The 14,320-nt window shown below is 36.3% G+C and overlaps 1 protein-coding gene across 1 annotated transcript in view; it reads right to left on the reverse strand.

Moving 5' to 3' along the window:
• Nucleotides 1-14,320, reverse strand: part of LOC144447731 (histone-lysine N-methyltransferase 2C-like) — a 65,004-nt gene that overhangs the window by 45,538 nt on the left and 5,146 nt on the right. Inside the window, exons 2-8 of the mRNA XM_078137811.1 lie at nucleotides 7,288-7,331; nucleotides 5,351-5,469; nucleotides 3,889-4,212; nucleotides 3,100-3,324; nucleotides 2,228-2,373; nucleotides 1,466-1,680; nucleotides 543-600 (exon numbers count right to left, since the gene is read on the reverse strand). Of these exons, the coding sequence (XP_077993937.1) occupies nucleotides 543-600; nucleotides 1,466-1,680; nucleotides 2,228-2,373; nucleotides 3,100-3,324; nucleotides 3,889-4,212; nucleotides 5,351-5,469; nucleotides 7,288-7,331 (1,131 nt within the window). The remainder of the gene's footprint in view (nucleotides 1-542; nucleotides 601-1,465; nucleotides 1,681-2,227; nucleotides 2,374-3,099; nucleotides 3,325-3,888; nucleotides 4,213-5,350; nucleotides 5,470-7,287; nucleotides 7,332-14,320) is intronic.

A 14,320-nucleotide genomic window follows, 5' to 3' on the forward strand; every position in this document is an offset into this window, starting at 1 on the left:
TTGACCACTAGGAGTGCTGTTCGCAAGCCATTTGTTTGACAGTGAGGGTCAGATTAGTAGAGTGTCCTAGCATAAACACAGCAGACATTCAGTTACCGCTCACATTCTCTACGCTGTTCCAACAATACTATTTTATTAACAACTACCAGTAATGAAAAAATACCTAACCACTACATTCATAGCTCTTTCAGACACATTTCATTCACTGCTTCATGCAACCGGAGGCCATGACAAAAATTTTAGCCCTCACTCTGCCAATCTAGTGCGCCCTCTTGTGGTTGCTACCTGAGAAATGGCTGGAACTTCAGTAACCGGAATACAGCGTATTGAAAGACTAAATTCTACCTCAGCAATGAAAGTTTTTTTCAACTACATGTAAGGCAGAGTTAGTTTATCAATGTACCCTACTACACATTCAAGATCTCCTATCATCAGCATAAGGCATGTCCATAGTTTCTTACAAAGAGGCAATCTGTGGAACCTACATGAATTTTTTTTGAAATTATTTGAACTTGATATAAATAGGTTAGCATGATACTTACCATGAGCCTGTGCTTGGTCTAAATGATCTGGACAAAATAAGGACATGCCTTTAATTTCCTGAATCAGTAAGGGATAAAAAAAGAAATGGAAAATGGTTAGCATCTCTCCAAAACAACATATCTCTTACAGACAGAGAAATTCAAGTTGACGTACTACTGGACATTTATAATTAATGGTGCTCGCTATGGAACAAATTTGTAATGATAACGAGGTCAGAATTAGAATGAACCTGTTCACTGTCTGAAATAGAGGTATATCTGACAAAGTGAAAGATGTATCACAGGTATCCTGGTTCACTAACATGGATATTATGAACTGATGAACTCTAGAGGGCGCTATTACCTAAATGGTACATTACATTGGATATGACTACTATCACTAAGTATGATGCTCTCAAGAGAACCGTATTACTTGAAAGGGCCACCACTACAGACATTACAGCTATGATGCACTCAACAGGATGCTATTACTTGAAAGTTCTTTTTACAATGGATATTACAACTATGACAAACTCCAGAGGGGGCTCTTACTTGAAAGGTCCTTTTACAACTATGACGCACTCCAGAGGGTGCTATTACTTGAAAGGTCCACTACAACAGACATTGCAACTGTGATGCACTCAAGAGGGTGATATTTCTGGAAAGGCCCTTTTGCAATGGACATTACAACTGTGATGCACTCAAGAGGGTGATATTTCTGGAAAGGTCCTTTTGCAATGGACATTACAACTATGATGCACTCCAGAGGGTGCTATTACTTGAAAGGTCAATTACAACAGCCATTACAAGTATGATGCACTCCAGAGGGCGTTATTACTTGAAACTTAGCTCCACTACAAGGGTCATTACAAGTATGATGCACTCCAGAGGGCGCTATTACTTGAAAGCTCCACTACAAGGGTCATTACAACTATGATGCTTACCTGGAATGCCCCACTACTTGCAGCACATGGATAATGATAAATTTTATTACACTTGACAACTCTGCACACTATCGTTGCACCATATTTCTTACAATAGCTACAGCATTGAGTTATCCCTGAGAAGATTGCCTTGTCTACATTGATGAGTTGGAGGCTTTCATTCTGACATACACCTTCAGACCATGCTGCACAACAATGATGTGCCGTTGTATGACCTGTGCACAGGAGAAAACACGACAACACATTACCCATCAAGTCCTGGAAACAAACACAGGTCTACAATATTCCATTCTTTTTTTTCTTCTTTTTTTTTGATAAGGGTAGTAAGTAGGTCAAATCTACCAAGATTCCCAAGTTGGATTACTGGGGTTCCCCAAATAAAATTTGAAATTTAATCGTAAATTTAAAATGCATCAATTTTGAAAACATTATGTCGCAACAAAAATATATTAAGGGCTATGCTTGCCCTTGTTACTGCGCAAAGGGAGAACCCATTAGAATGCTTTGACGGCAATCATTCTTCACATAAACTCTGCTCTGTTTGTGTGTAACATTTATTTTGATTATTGGATTAGCAGGATAGCTTTGGCAACTGGGTGCACTATTTAGAAGCTGCTCTCATCAGAAGTAGAGCATTTCAAAACTGCTGCCTATGGGTCAGGTAGACATTTAACATAGGAACTTCGCACTGATTGTCATCCAAAAAGTGGACAGAAATCGCTCATTTTTCCCCACAGTTTGTACATCTTCAATTTCTCTTACCTGTTGGCTCAAAAACTTGCTGGTGGTCCGGTTCTTCTGGGTGTCCTACTGTAGTGAGTTCATCAACAATGAGTGGTGGTTTACCATTATCGCCAATCAGTACACTGTGGGGATTAGACCGTCTAGGTGATTTACTCCTGTCTCTGCTGAAATATTGACAAGTAGGAAAACATACTCATATTGCAGGGCTCGAAATATGAGATTTGCCGCGCCAGTCAAGTGATTTTAGAAAGTACTTGTCCCAGTGAACAAGTAGAATTTTTTACGTTTTTTTTCAATTTTAAACTGCTTGCTCATCGTAATAATATAAGTAAAAAATTCCTGTCCCTGCAGAAACTTTCAAAGTGATATTTCAACATATAAATGGGTACATACAAATGATTAGTCAGCATAGATTTCCTGAGTTTACTCAAACTGAAATAATGTCATGGCAACTTGCTTGGTGACAAAAACACATCAACAGGGACGTATCAAAGTGAACATGAACAATCAAACATACAACAACACCCCCCCCCCACCCCCCCCTAGTTCTAAGGAGACTCTCATTGAACATGACCTAACAAATGACTCCTGGGTACACTTGAATATTGAGACCCCCTAGGTGACTCATATTCCTACTGATTGCTGACTGATGTGAGCAAATACTTTACCACTGCATTTACCGTATCAAGATTTTCCATGAAGGAAGATTCTAACAATATTAATACCAGGGCTTTTATTTTGAGGAACCTGGTAAATTATTCTTCAAATGACATCCATGAAAATACTACAATTACAGAGTTCACAAGCTGTGTGGAGAGAATGTACGCTAGGTCGACCATCCGGCCTACTATGAAGGCTAATCGCTAACTAATACATCGATCGCAACATACCTTCCCGTCTTAGGTGGTCCTCTTTTCCTCCTCCAAGTCCAATGTTTGGGACTTCTTTCATTGGCCTGGTACTCTAGACTGTCCTCTGTACTCTTTCGCTGTTTGGGCACAGCTTTCTTGAACGGATTAAATCCTGGCGTTGGGTCAAAACGGAGCAGATCTCCCTGCCCCAGTAAACTCTTCTCACCACAACAACACAATGCACAAAGTTTTTCACAGCTGTCACTACATTTTAACAAATTAACAGAAATTACAATTAGAATTATGTACAACACAGACCAAAACTTGAGGACAGAATGAAACACATACAAAATTGCTACTTTTTGCCCTGCATAATGATTAAGTATTGTCAAGTATGCTTGATACTCATTCAAGAGTATAACTAGCAACATAAGGAGCCTGGTCCTGCAATATATAAAAGTAATAACATAAGGAGCCTGATTGCTGATGTTGGACAATAGGTGGCGCCATTACAAAATCTACCTGTGAATTTCCATTCTGAGGTAGGGATGGCATTCACTATGTATCTAACTTAACTTTTCAAGAAAAAATTTACATTTATAAATTCACTGGATACTTCGATTCTCACTGACTGAACACATCTCATACCTAGGGTGCAAGAAGTTAGATCTTTTATGGTGAGCTCAAGTCAACTAGCAAAACTTTGCATGTATATTAGGGTGTACGAAATAGGACCGTTTATGGAAAACTCTGTCCTGCTGCCACCAGAACACAATGTGACAAAGCACATAAAAAAGTTACAGAGTACACATCTGTGTGTATACTTACTATGAATACGAACTATCATCTACTCCGAGTGGATCACTGCAACTAAGTCCATACTGTGATAGATCGCCAAAAGTTCGACTATCATCATCATGATACGATGACGATGACTCTATACTTTGAGAACTACATGGTATTAATTGTCCGTCCTCGTACGTTACACTTTTTGTTTCCATAGTTTCAAGCTCTATGCTTCCAGACAGGGAGCTTGGAATTTGAGATCCAAGCATGACTTGTCCTCCAGGTGTTATATCTTCTGTTGCCATGGGGACATGACTGTTGTCATCAGCGCCTCCCAGGTATCTTTCTCTAAGCATGGGATGTGATCTGTGAGAAGTGAACATCCCGTTATTAATGTAGGGTATAACAATTCTGTTGTTCGAGAAATGTCCAGGAAATCTTCACCAAAATAAGAATCTCATTTGTTAACAAAAGGGGGACTGTGAACATAAAGATTTCATAAAATCTTTCAGTGGCAGTGAAAAGATAAAATCTACAAATATTCCACAATCATTTCATTAAGTTTCACAACAAAATTTGATACAGTGTACTCAAAACTACATGTATATCAATTTCACCATATTCCTCTCAGTCTGTAACATAGTGACTTTTTGAGTAAACACATTTTATAACCACCTACATGCAACTTGCACACTCTCTGAAATGTTCTTAATATTTCCTAGTGTCATTTGACAGTCATAATAACACTCAACAATATTAAATAGAATTTGTTCAAATACAGACAATTCATATACATGTACTTGTAAATGTCAACTTATAACTTGTTTCCTTTATACATGTGCACTGTCTTTAGTTCCGGTATCATACAACAGCCATAGTACTTTACGCACTGCACTCTCTCTCTCTTAGGTGGCACGACAGTAGATAAAATTTACCTACATGTATATTCCACATTAGAAGGATCACAAAGTGTTCACAATAGTTCCCCCACAAAATCAAAAGTATAAAAAAAAAACATCACGAGTTTCACTACATTGCCATTTCAGCTTCACCAGGATTTTTTAAATCCTAGCAAAAACATCACTACCTACACTATTTCTAAAACCAGCAGACTTCATTTCAGGATGTCAGACAAGAGACACTACAAGAGTCCGAGCAATATTATCATTTTCATGCTTTAGAAATCAGCTGCTTACATCAAGAGTTTGCCCAAAAATTAAAAAAATTGACATTTATTCACACAGTTCATGAAGACACCATTACTTGCCCTTTTAATCATACATACAAACATTCTCATACAAGCTGTTGCATGGTAGACTCGCCATCATTAAAAATATTTCAGATATCACACATTATTCATATTTACTTTCACGCAGTATTTACAACATTCTCTTGGTAGCGTTGTATCTAAAATACTCATGACTATACTCAGACCAATTTTTGTTATTTCAACATATCCTAAAGGACTGACTGACCAAGTCTGTTACATGTAATTTAGACTTACAGTTTCTTTCTAGGGATTGGAGAAGACCCATCCTTTCTTGGTCTGCCACGTCCTCTTCTCACCATTCCAGGGGGAGGGCCTGAACCCTGGACGGGTGGCTCACCAAGGTCAGCAATATACTGAAACAAAAGACAAAACATTTGACGTTAGCAGTTGTCATGGTAACAGAAACTTCCAACATTTTGCTGTTTCGGTCAATGTTTTTCGTGAAAGGCAGTAAATAGACAAAATCTACCTGAAGTCTCAAGGTAACTTTTTGCAAGGATGATCATTCCCAAAATAGGTATGAGCCATCCATTTCTAGATAACATACCCACCCCCACCCCTCCACACACACACACATGCATACCATTTTCCATCTTTTTATGGAGGTTTTCAAAAATTAGCAAACACACTAGTGCTCTATTTTCGTAATCAGTAGCGATCCTCGATGCCTGAATAAAATCGTACCCACCTACATGTTGGCACCTTTCTAAAAAGAACTATCCTTCAATATATTGGTTGACACTACGAATTCTGCTCCAAGCACTAAACATGCATAGTATACTATATGTGGGTGTTAGAATAGATAGACCTTGTTTTATTTTCACCCTTTGGCCATCAGTTAAATGCTATTGCAGGTACTGAGTTTCCTTCCTAACTACATGATAATGGAGGCTTGCATATTGATGCTTGATGAAAACAATGATCATTTGCATAACAATAAGTAACTGTTATGAATTTGAATGTGCTCACTCATGGAGAGAATTCTAATTGGCTAGTGGACGTAAAAATATCATTCATGTGCCAGTCACTGCCAGTCTATATCATAACTACATCCATTCATTATAACACCATGTCGTATGTTTACGTCTAAAGCAAAAATGTTACGCCTACTTCTTTCTATTATCTAGGGACTTTGTTATACTCTCGGAAATTTAAAAATAATAGTTACATTTAATATCAATAGTTCAAAACATTCAAACCTCCACATTAAGTATTTTTAGAATTTTTTTTTTCAAAATATTGGGACATCAGTTGGGCATTGCACGAGTACATGTAATCTTTACAAACTTACATCATTTCATTATGTAACAGTCACCATTAACATTTGTGAAGTGTGAACTTCACATAAAACACCAAACTTACATGTACGTACGTATATACATGGAGAAGACCGACACACCCTACTGAACCAGTGAAAATGTACACTGAGAAAAATTCCATATATTGGAAGATGAACAGAACATTTGCAGAACAAAATAATATTATGACACCATATGGTATCAGCTTGTAATTTTTTGCAGCTGTGTGCTCATATTATTGTACAAGTAATATTACACAGTGACATCGTTTCATTACATAATGGCAGTCACCGGTCAAATATTAGCAATTTCAATACAGAATGACTTGTGTATTGTGAACATTTTTTACAGAACTACATATATGTGCAAATATGATTACACATTTGTTGTAATTCCCCTTTTTGCCTACAAAATACAACCAGCTTATACCCCAACATCCTGGACAAATAATCCCTTCCTTTCTGGCGGGTCATCTTCATGACCTTGTGTGACCCCAAAGATTTTGTATACATCCTGTTGCTTTCATGGGTCTGACTTGTAACAATTCAAATGTTACATTCTGTATTGCTACGATAACTCAAGACAGGTAGATTTATAGTTCTAAATGATCACCAAGGTAAGCTAAGTTATGGTGGCCTCCTAAAAGCCTCATTCAGATATCAATCACACCAACAATAACACCCAAATGTGAAACTTGGGGATCACACTAGAGATCACAGAAATGGTCTAATGGCTCTTGGGAGAACACAACAAGTCTACAAATATCGGAGAATGACCTTACCTGTCTGGTAAAATGTAAATGATTACAATAAGGACAGTCCCACAAATATTTGAGAACAAAGCGAGAGCTGAAAAGATATATATTCTACTTACGTCAGGGTCTTGCTTGGCTCGGGGAAATTTCTTCTTGCGGCCTGCTGCAATATAAATATAAATTCACATTACTTGATAGATTCTAAGATATTTAAATACCACACACCACACCATTAATTACACAAATTAGAATAAGAGATTTGTATACTACGGTACATAGCAAGTAAAAAACTGAAGATGCATGTAGTAAAAAAAATGTACATTATGAAACTGCCAGTAGTGAGACAGTAACCATTTTCAAATCCTTTTTTAATTGTCTGTAAGTGAAGTATAGCTGTTGTTCACTTCTAGCTTGTACCTGCTCATACACAATTTATCAGTTGACTGGAGGGGAAACTCGGCTAATGTGTGTTTGCTTCACTGCCACCTAACTATTCCTGTATAATTGAAGGACACTGTGTCTGCCTTCCCTACCAAGGGAGTGCAAAATGTTCTTTCAAGTTCAATATTATACTGACCAAATGATATACAATGTACCGGTATACTCTGTTTTTGTTAGACACAACAACATAGTTCTCCCAAGGCTACATGTGTATTACAGAATCATGAAATCAATTTCTCATTTCCCAGAAACGAAAGGGACACAATATTTACATAATGACTCATTCCTTTGTTATGTAAATGGCCTAAAACTCTACCATCATATTTCTGGGAGAGAGAGACATACAACAGGTTTCATATCAGTGTTCTGGAATAATGCAACAAGGGTATGAACTCGTCATTCAGTTTCTGAGCACTCTCTTGTTATAATGAAAATCATATTCCAAACTCTTTCATTTTATGCCAAAATGTTATCATCAAAGCCATCATGTCCAATATGCCCCTGTCCTTAGACCAGACTGACAATTAAATGTACTACTAGCAATATTACAAATGTGTGTAATTTTACAATTGTTCCTGTGAATCCAAGCTCCTTGTGGAAAAATCTTGGCAGAAAACTGAATCTGTATAACCAGTGCTTTAAACAAAGCAGTCAATAAATAAAATCTGTACAATGTACCAGTGTTTCTCAGTCATTTTACCCTAGGGTATCCCCCTGAAATTATGTATGGAAAAACTAAACTACATTTTTGTACAGCCAGCGTACCGTTTGCCCCTTTCTGTTAGACCTCAAAAAAATTGTGGTTCCAATTACGTTCAATTTTAGATTAGATGGGGTAGGTAGATTTTTAATTTTATTTTTTTAAATTCTTTTTTTTTCATATGTGAATATCTACATTTGTAGTTCAGGTACATGTAGTTATGTTTTCAAAAACCTGTCAATATATTACATACACTGAATATACATTTTGTACTTCATTTGGCAAAACAAAATTTATCAACTACTGTAGAATACTTCATTTCCAAGTTATTTACACAGAAAAGTGATCTGTGGATTTTGTCTGGATGGTGACCAACATGTGTACATGTATTTTTCACTACTGTGGGAAGGCATACATTTATGACGACTACCACATTTATTTTTAACTAAGAAAAAAAGTAAGATTCATTCTAGCAGAAAAACCACAGGCACAACTTGACTGATTTTGATCATTCATTTTGTTTTTTACTACATTTGGTGGCTGTACATATTTTGTAAAGTTTATTAAATATATCGATACCATCGCAAGTTCTTACATTTTCACCAAACTCCCTACATGTAGTAGGAAGAAATATGTTTCAGCAATTATAATTTGAACAAGTTTATGCTGATTTATTTTGTTAATATTACGAAATTATTATTCAAATATTTTCATATTTTAGTTTAAATTACAAAATAAAATAGAAAATTTTCATTTTTCATGATATTATTAGAAAAATATGATTTGAATATTTACATGTTGTTTAAACACATATTATCATTAAATTATCATTTGAACATTGTCAAGTTGTTGTATTTTATAAATTGTTATTACAAAATTACAATTTGAATAGTTGAACATTTTTAGGTAGATTTTATGTTATGGACATATTTCTAGTGACGCACCAAAATTTGGTGTTCCCCTATATCTTACTACATTTGTATATGTGGTGACTCACAAGAATGCCAGTTTTTATCGTTTTGACTCGTAACAACAAAATTTGGTTAGTATAACTAGGGGGCACACTGGTCTATGCATTCCTACCCTACAGCAAAACAAAATGAAGAAAGCTCCTTTAGTAAAGCATGGGTGATAGGTTACACATTTCTATCACACCCACAGTAACACTAACACTGTTAATCACTAAAACTGTTGCAAAACCTTTTCTACTTTCCTAAGGAGTGTTTACAAAATCCAGGAGAAGCATGTCTGGACATGTAAATCATGTATACTTAAACATTATGAATTTACACACGAAAAAAACGAACTTGTTTTACCATACAATAAAGTACTATACAGGCCACAGATTCTGTTGATGAGAAACTATATTCAAACAAACAGGTGCATTATCCCTTCTTATATATACATGTAATGTGTACAATGTACATTGTATGTGGGAACTTTTTCAAACGGTTCTATGGCGGTTGCGAGAGCCAGTTTTTTTTTCATGAATGAAAGCTTTCGAATTCAAAAATTTCATTCATGAAACAAACTAGCTTTCAGCAACCTCCATACAATCAATACAGCATGGATGAAATGACTTGCCAAAAGTGCATTACTCGAGTGAGTACGTGGGTAATCAATATCATATTTGATTTGCATTCACAATACCATTCACGCAAAATATAACACGGCTTAGAAATACAACCAGCTTGCGTTTATCTGTAACGTGATACAGATGTACCTCTTATGAAACAAATGCATTAAGAAAACTTTCTCAGAACTAACATGACTCGAGTGTTTATCCAGTTTGGCCTTTTGACATTTCGTGGGTAGTTTGACCTTTTAACCTTTTGTGGATCTTGACAAAGCAGGTCGTGTCAAGCAGAATACTATGGATTTGAAAAACAGCTTCAGACTAGATGAACTGAGACAGAAAGCTAAACCAACAGACATTTTTGGCAAATACACTTATCATCAAAATACCTAGAAAACAAAAGATTTTGCATAACAACAGATCAGTGTTATGCTAATTAACTGTTATTGCTTATCTCAAAAAGGGTCATAGTGTACAGCACCCAAGTACAGACCTTGTCTAACCCCTGCATCCTTGTCTGACCTTTCCTTTATCAGCCCAAAGTCAGGAACACAACATTTCTATTGATATGGAAGGATTTTGCAATATATTTGTTCACAAACTAGAAAGGCTTCTTGGAAAGGTCCCTGTTCAAGCAAAACTGACTCTTGAAATGCATCAAAGTCCAGTCAAATTTTTCATAAAACGTTTCCGTTTCCACTATCACATATACTCTTTGACTAAGATTGCAGACAGACTTGCTAGTATTTACTGCTACGATACCAAACATGGAAGGATTATCATGGGAAAATCAACAACATTTCAACCCAACTCATATGGAGAAAGTACATGCGTGTACATGTATATAAGTCAGTGTTTCCTCTGGGTCAAAAAATTTACTAGCAATTTGGATAATTTGGCTCAAAATTTATTAGCCAAACCAGACTTTCAATTAGCCAAACTTTTGCGATAAAAATGAGCTGATATAAATAAAGACAATAACGCAAACTTGTATGTTTTTACTCTGTTTATTTACATACATTTTTCATGTCATGTTGGCAAACGTACGGTTCTCATCTTTGCTTCAAAGTTGTAGCACCAAACATCGAGGTTTTAGTCAGTTCTTATTGTAACTATTTTCTAAATCTCAATGAGCAGTGTGACCTGTGAAATTTGAATATGACCCATCGTATGCATAACGTTTCAACAGTTTCATGTGCCCCATGACCATTTCCTGATGTAAAGAGCACGTCTTGGGTAGTTTAGAAACTATGCGATATTATCATTACTTATCCACGTGATTGGTTACTTATTAACAGATGTGGTTAGAAAGGTTTCCATCGATAGCACGGCCATTACGGCGAAGCATCTTCCCTCACGAGTGAAGCAATGATCAAATGGACCACATCGTTGGACAGTCTATGCTGAAAACTTCACTTAAATAAATTCGAACTGCCTTGTCACCATTTCATTCTCACTAAAACTGAAACTTTTTCTTTTTGAGCTTCGTTACTAGATCGAACGCATTACATGAATTTACCGTTCACTACACCATGCTCTTCGTCTGAAGTGAACATGGTTCGTAAGTTATGTATCATTCAAGAATAAATGAATATCTTCGTGTATTACGAGTTAACAGTTCTCCTCAGCGACACAAAATTTGTATCAAACGCTTTTATAACTGTATCTGTCAAATTGAAAGTTCACGCTGTCACTCGTACTTCATGTCATGGAACTCAGTTTGTGCATTGCGATACTCACCGTATTGGTTAGTTTTTTCGGCCTGCATAGTAAAGACGACCCATCTTCCATCGCCCCTTGCATGTGACGAACTACTTGATCAAATTTTACAAGAATGGATCGCATGATCAGATGCTGAAAGTTTTACACAACGGAACTTACAAGTTTGTTGGATGGGACGTTTATTTGCATTGCTGATGAAACAATTTTATGATTTGTTTAACTTTTGAGGAACGCACAATGTGTACACTTCCTTCTAAATATAATACAATGTAGTTTAAATTACGGATATTCCACGTTGTGACAAAGAAACAACAAGCCTTACGCATAGATTTTCTGGTGCCCTATTCTAAATTGGCTTCGCAAGTTTGGCTAATTGTATCAAAAATATTCTCACCAAATGCAGATTTTATTCACATTTTGCGATTTGGCGAGTGGGCAGCGGAAACACTATAAGTACATTGAGGGCCATACTCCGGAAGTGCAAAGCTCAGACTGTGGGTGATACATTTTGTACTTCCATGCTTAGACTAACTACGGTACGTACATTTGTACATGGGATTGTTAAGCTACTTTTGAACCGAATCAAGTTCTCTTGATTCTGTCAAAATTACTGCCTAATCTATGAGCTATGATGAAACATTTTAGTTTGAATTTTTCAAAATTGTGTTACGACAGACCGAATGTGATATTTGTAACATTTATTTGTGCCATGTAAATATTTTGTAAAGATGATGTACATGTAGTTGTTTCATACCCAACAGTATCAACTTACAATTCTAACAACAAAGTGTGATAAAAATGGTGTTTGGATGGCATTGGACAGGCCTCTCAAAATATACACTACTCATGCCATTATTTTGAAGATCTTTACAATAAATTACATACAATGTAGAACTGCATTTATTTTCACAATGTGGATATTGACAGGAGGGTCATCACTCTATGCATGCAATGTGTACTCTGGAAAAAACATAACAGAAGCACTGCTGCATGTGCATGTGGTGACCAGTGTGCCCCTCTAAGCCTATCTGACGTGCAACTGACGCACATATTTTCTAGTAACGCACCAAAATTTGGTGTTCCCCTACATGTATCTCTTACTACATTGTATGTGGTGACTCACAAGAAATGCAAGTTTTTCTCATTTAGACTCACAGCAACAATCATTAGAGGGCACACTGGTGGTGACTCAGAAGAAGAAAACCAAGTTGTTATCAAATTGACCCACAACACACAGCAATATTGCTTTTTATTAGAAGGCACTCAGACCAAAACCATCCACCACAGCATGGATGAAATACATGAATTTCAGTAATATTTAAGTGTTATTCCCCAATATTTTTCTTCAAGGATCTAAGTGGGCTATGAGTTGCTAGAAGAGTAGTGACAAAACCCTTAGGTCGCAAGTATTTTCCAGCTGCATGAAATAAATATTGGAGAATGACATACAATGCAATTATACCAGCGCCAGTAATATCAAAGAAAGATCTGCGAAAATAATGGTAATTTTGAGCTATATTTCAAACACAGCAGAACCAGTGACATAGACATGCGTTGTCATGACGTACATGTACATGTAGAACAACTGGGGTATAAATTCCATATTTTTTTGTTCCATTTTTTTGGCGTGTGCATGATATAATACATAATACTGTCATTACACTGCATGCAGCTGAATGTTGTAACAGTACATGTATGGAGATCCTGTTTGAATTAATAACAATACTCAATTATGAAATTTGAATTAAACCTCATTTGCATAATGACAGCCTCAAAATTATAGTTCTATTTAATTTCAAATTACTGTATGTCCAATCCAAATATCAATTTAGCTGAACTTATTATGTCTTTTCAAAATACAAGTAATATTTTTTTTAGACCATTATCAAAATATGTGAAGGTTTTTTTCTTTCAAAGTTGACTACAATATGCAAGAAAGGGCTTGATTTTGAGTGCCTCAAAGGGAAGTGTGCTCCCAAGTCAAAGTGACGTGGCCACTGACGCACATCAATTTCTTGTGACTAAACCAAAAATTTGGTGTTCCCTACATGTATCTCTCACTGTGTGGTGACTCACAAGAAATCCTACTTTGTATTCATTTTAATCCATTAAAAAAAATGGTCTTCATCAGAGAGCACATTGCTGAGGGTAAAGGTCAAGAGTCTTAACTAGAGGGCTTGCACCTAATGATACTGGGGATAGACACTTGAATGGAGTCTCTACATTGTACATGTATGTACATTGTGTTTTTTGAGGCAGTATATTACATGCAGTATATAGTGATTTTGCAAGAAATTTGGCTGCCATTAGAACAAATTTGATGTCATAAACCACACTGTGCTGTGCATGTGCAGTGTTTATGTTCAGGGCAGTTAGTCTCCATGGCATTTTACCAGGGTTCTCGACCAAAGTCATGTAGTGTATGGGAAACTGTGCCAGTTTTACCGTATTCCCCTTCTTTTACCGGGGTTCCCCGCGCTTATCAAAAACACTGATCTGGCTCTTATAATTACCCATGTCAGATGCACCGAAAAATTTTCTGCCAGTGTGTCCACAGCACAAACACAGACATTGAGAAGACAATATCTCCACTCAGAGAGGTCGGATTTTGATAAATAAAACATCATTTTGTTCAGATTTAAAAGTTCATTTTCGAGTATGAAAAAAAAAACCTTGAAAATGCGATTTATTCAACTGCACACAGAGCTAAAAA

The sequence above is a fragment of the Glandiceps talaboti genome, chromosome 16 (genome assembly GCF_964340395.1).
Source record: "Glandiceps talaboti chromosome 16, keGlaTala1.1, whole genome shotgun sequence".
Taxonomy (NCBI): domain Eukaryota; kingdom Metazoa; phylum Hemichordata; class Enteropneusta; family Spengelidae; genus Glandiceps; species Glandiceps talaboti.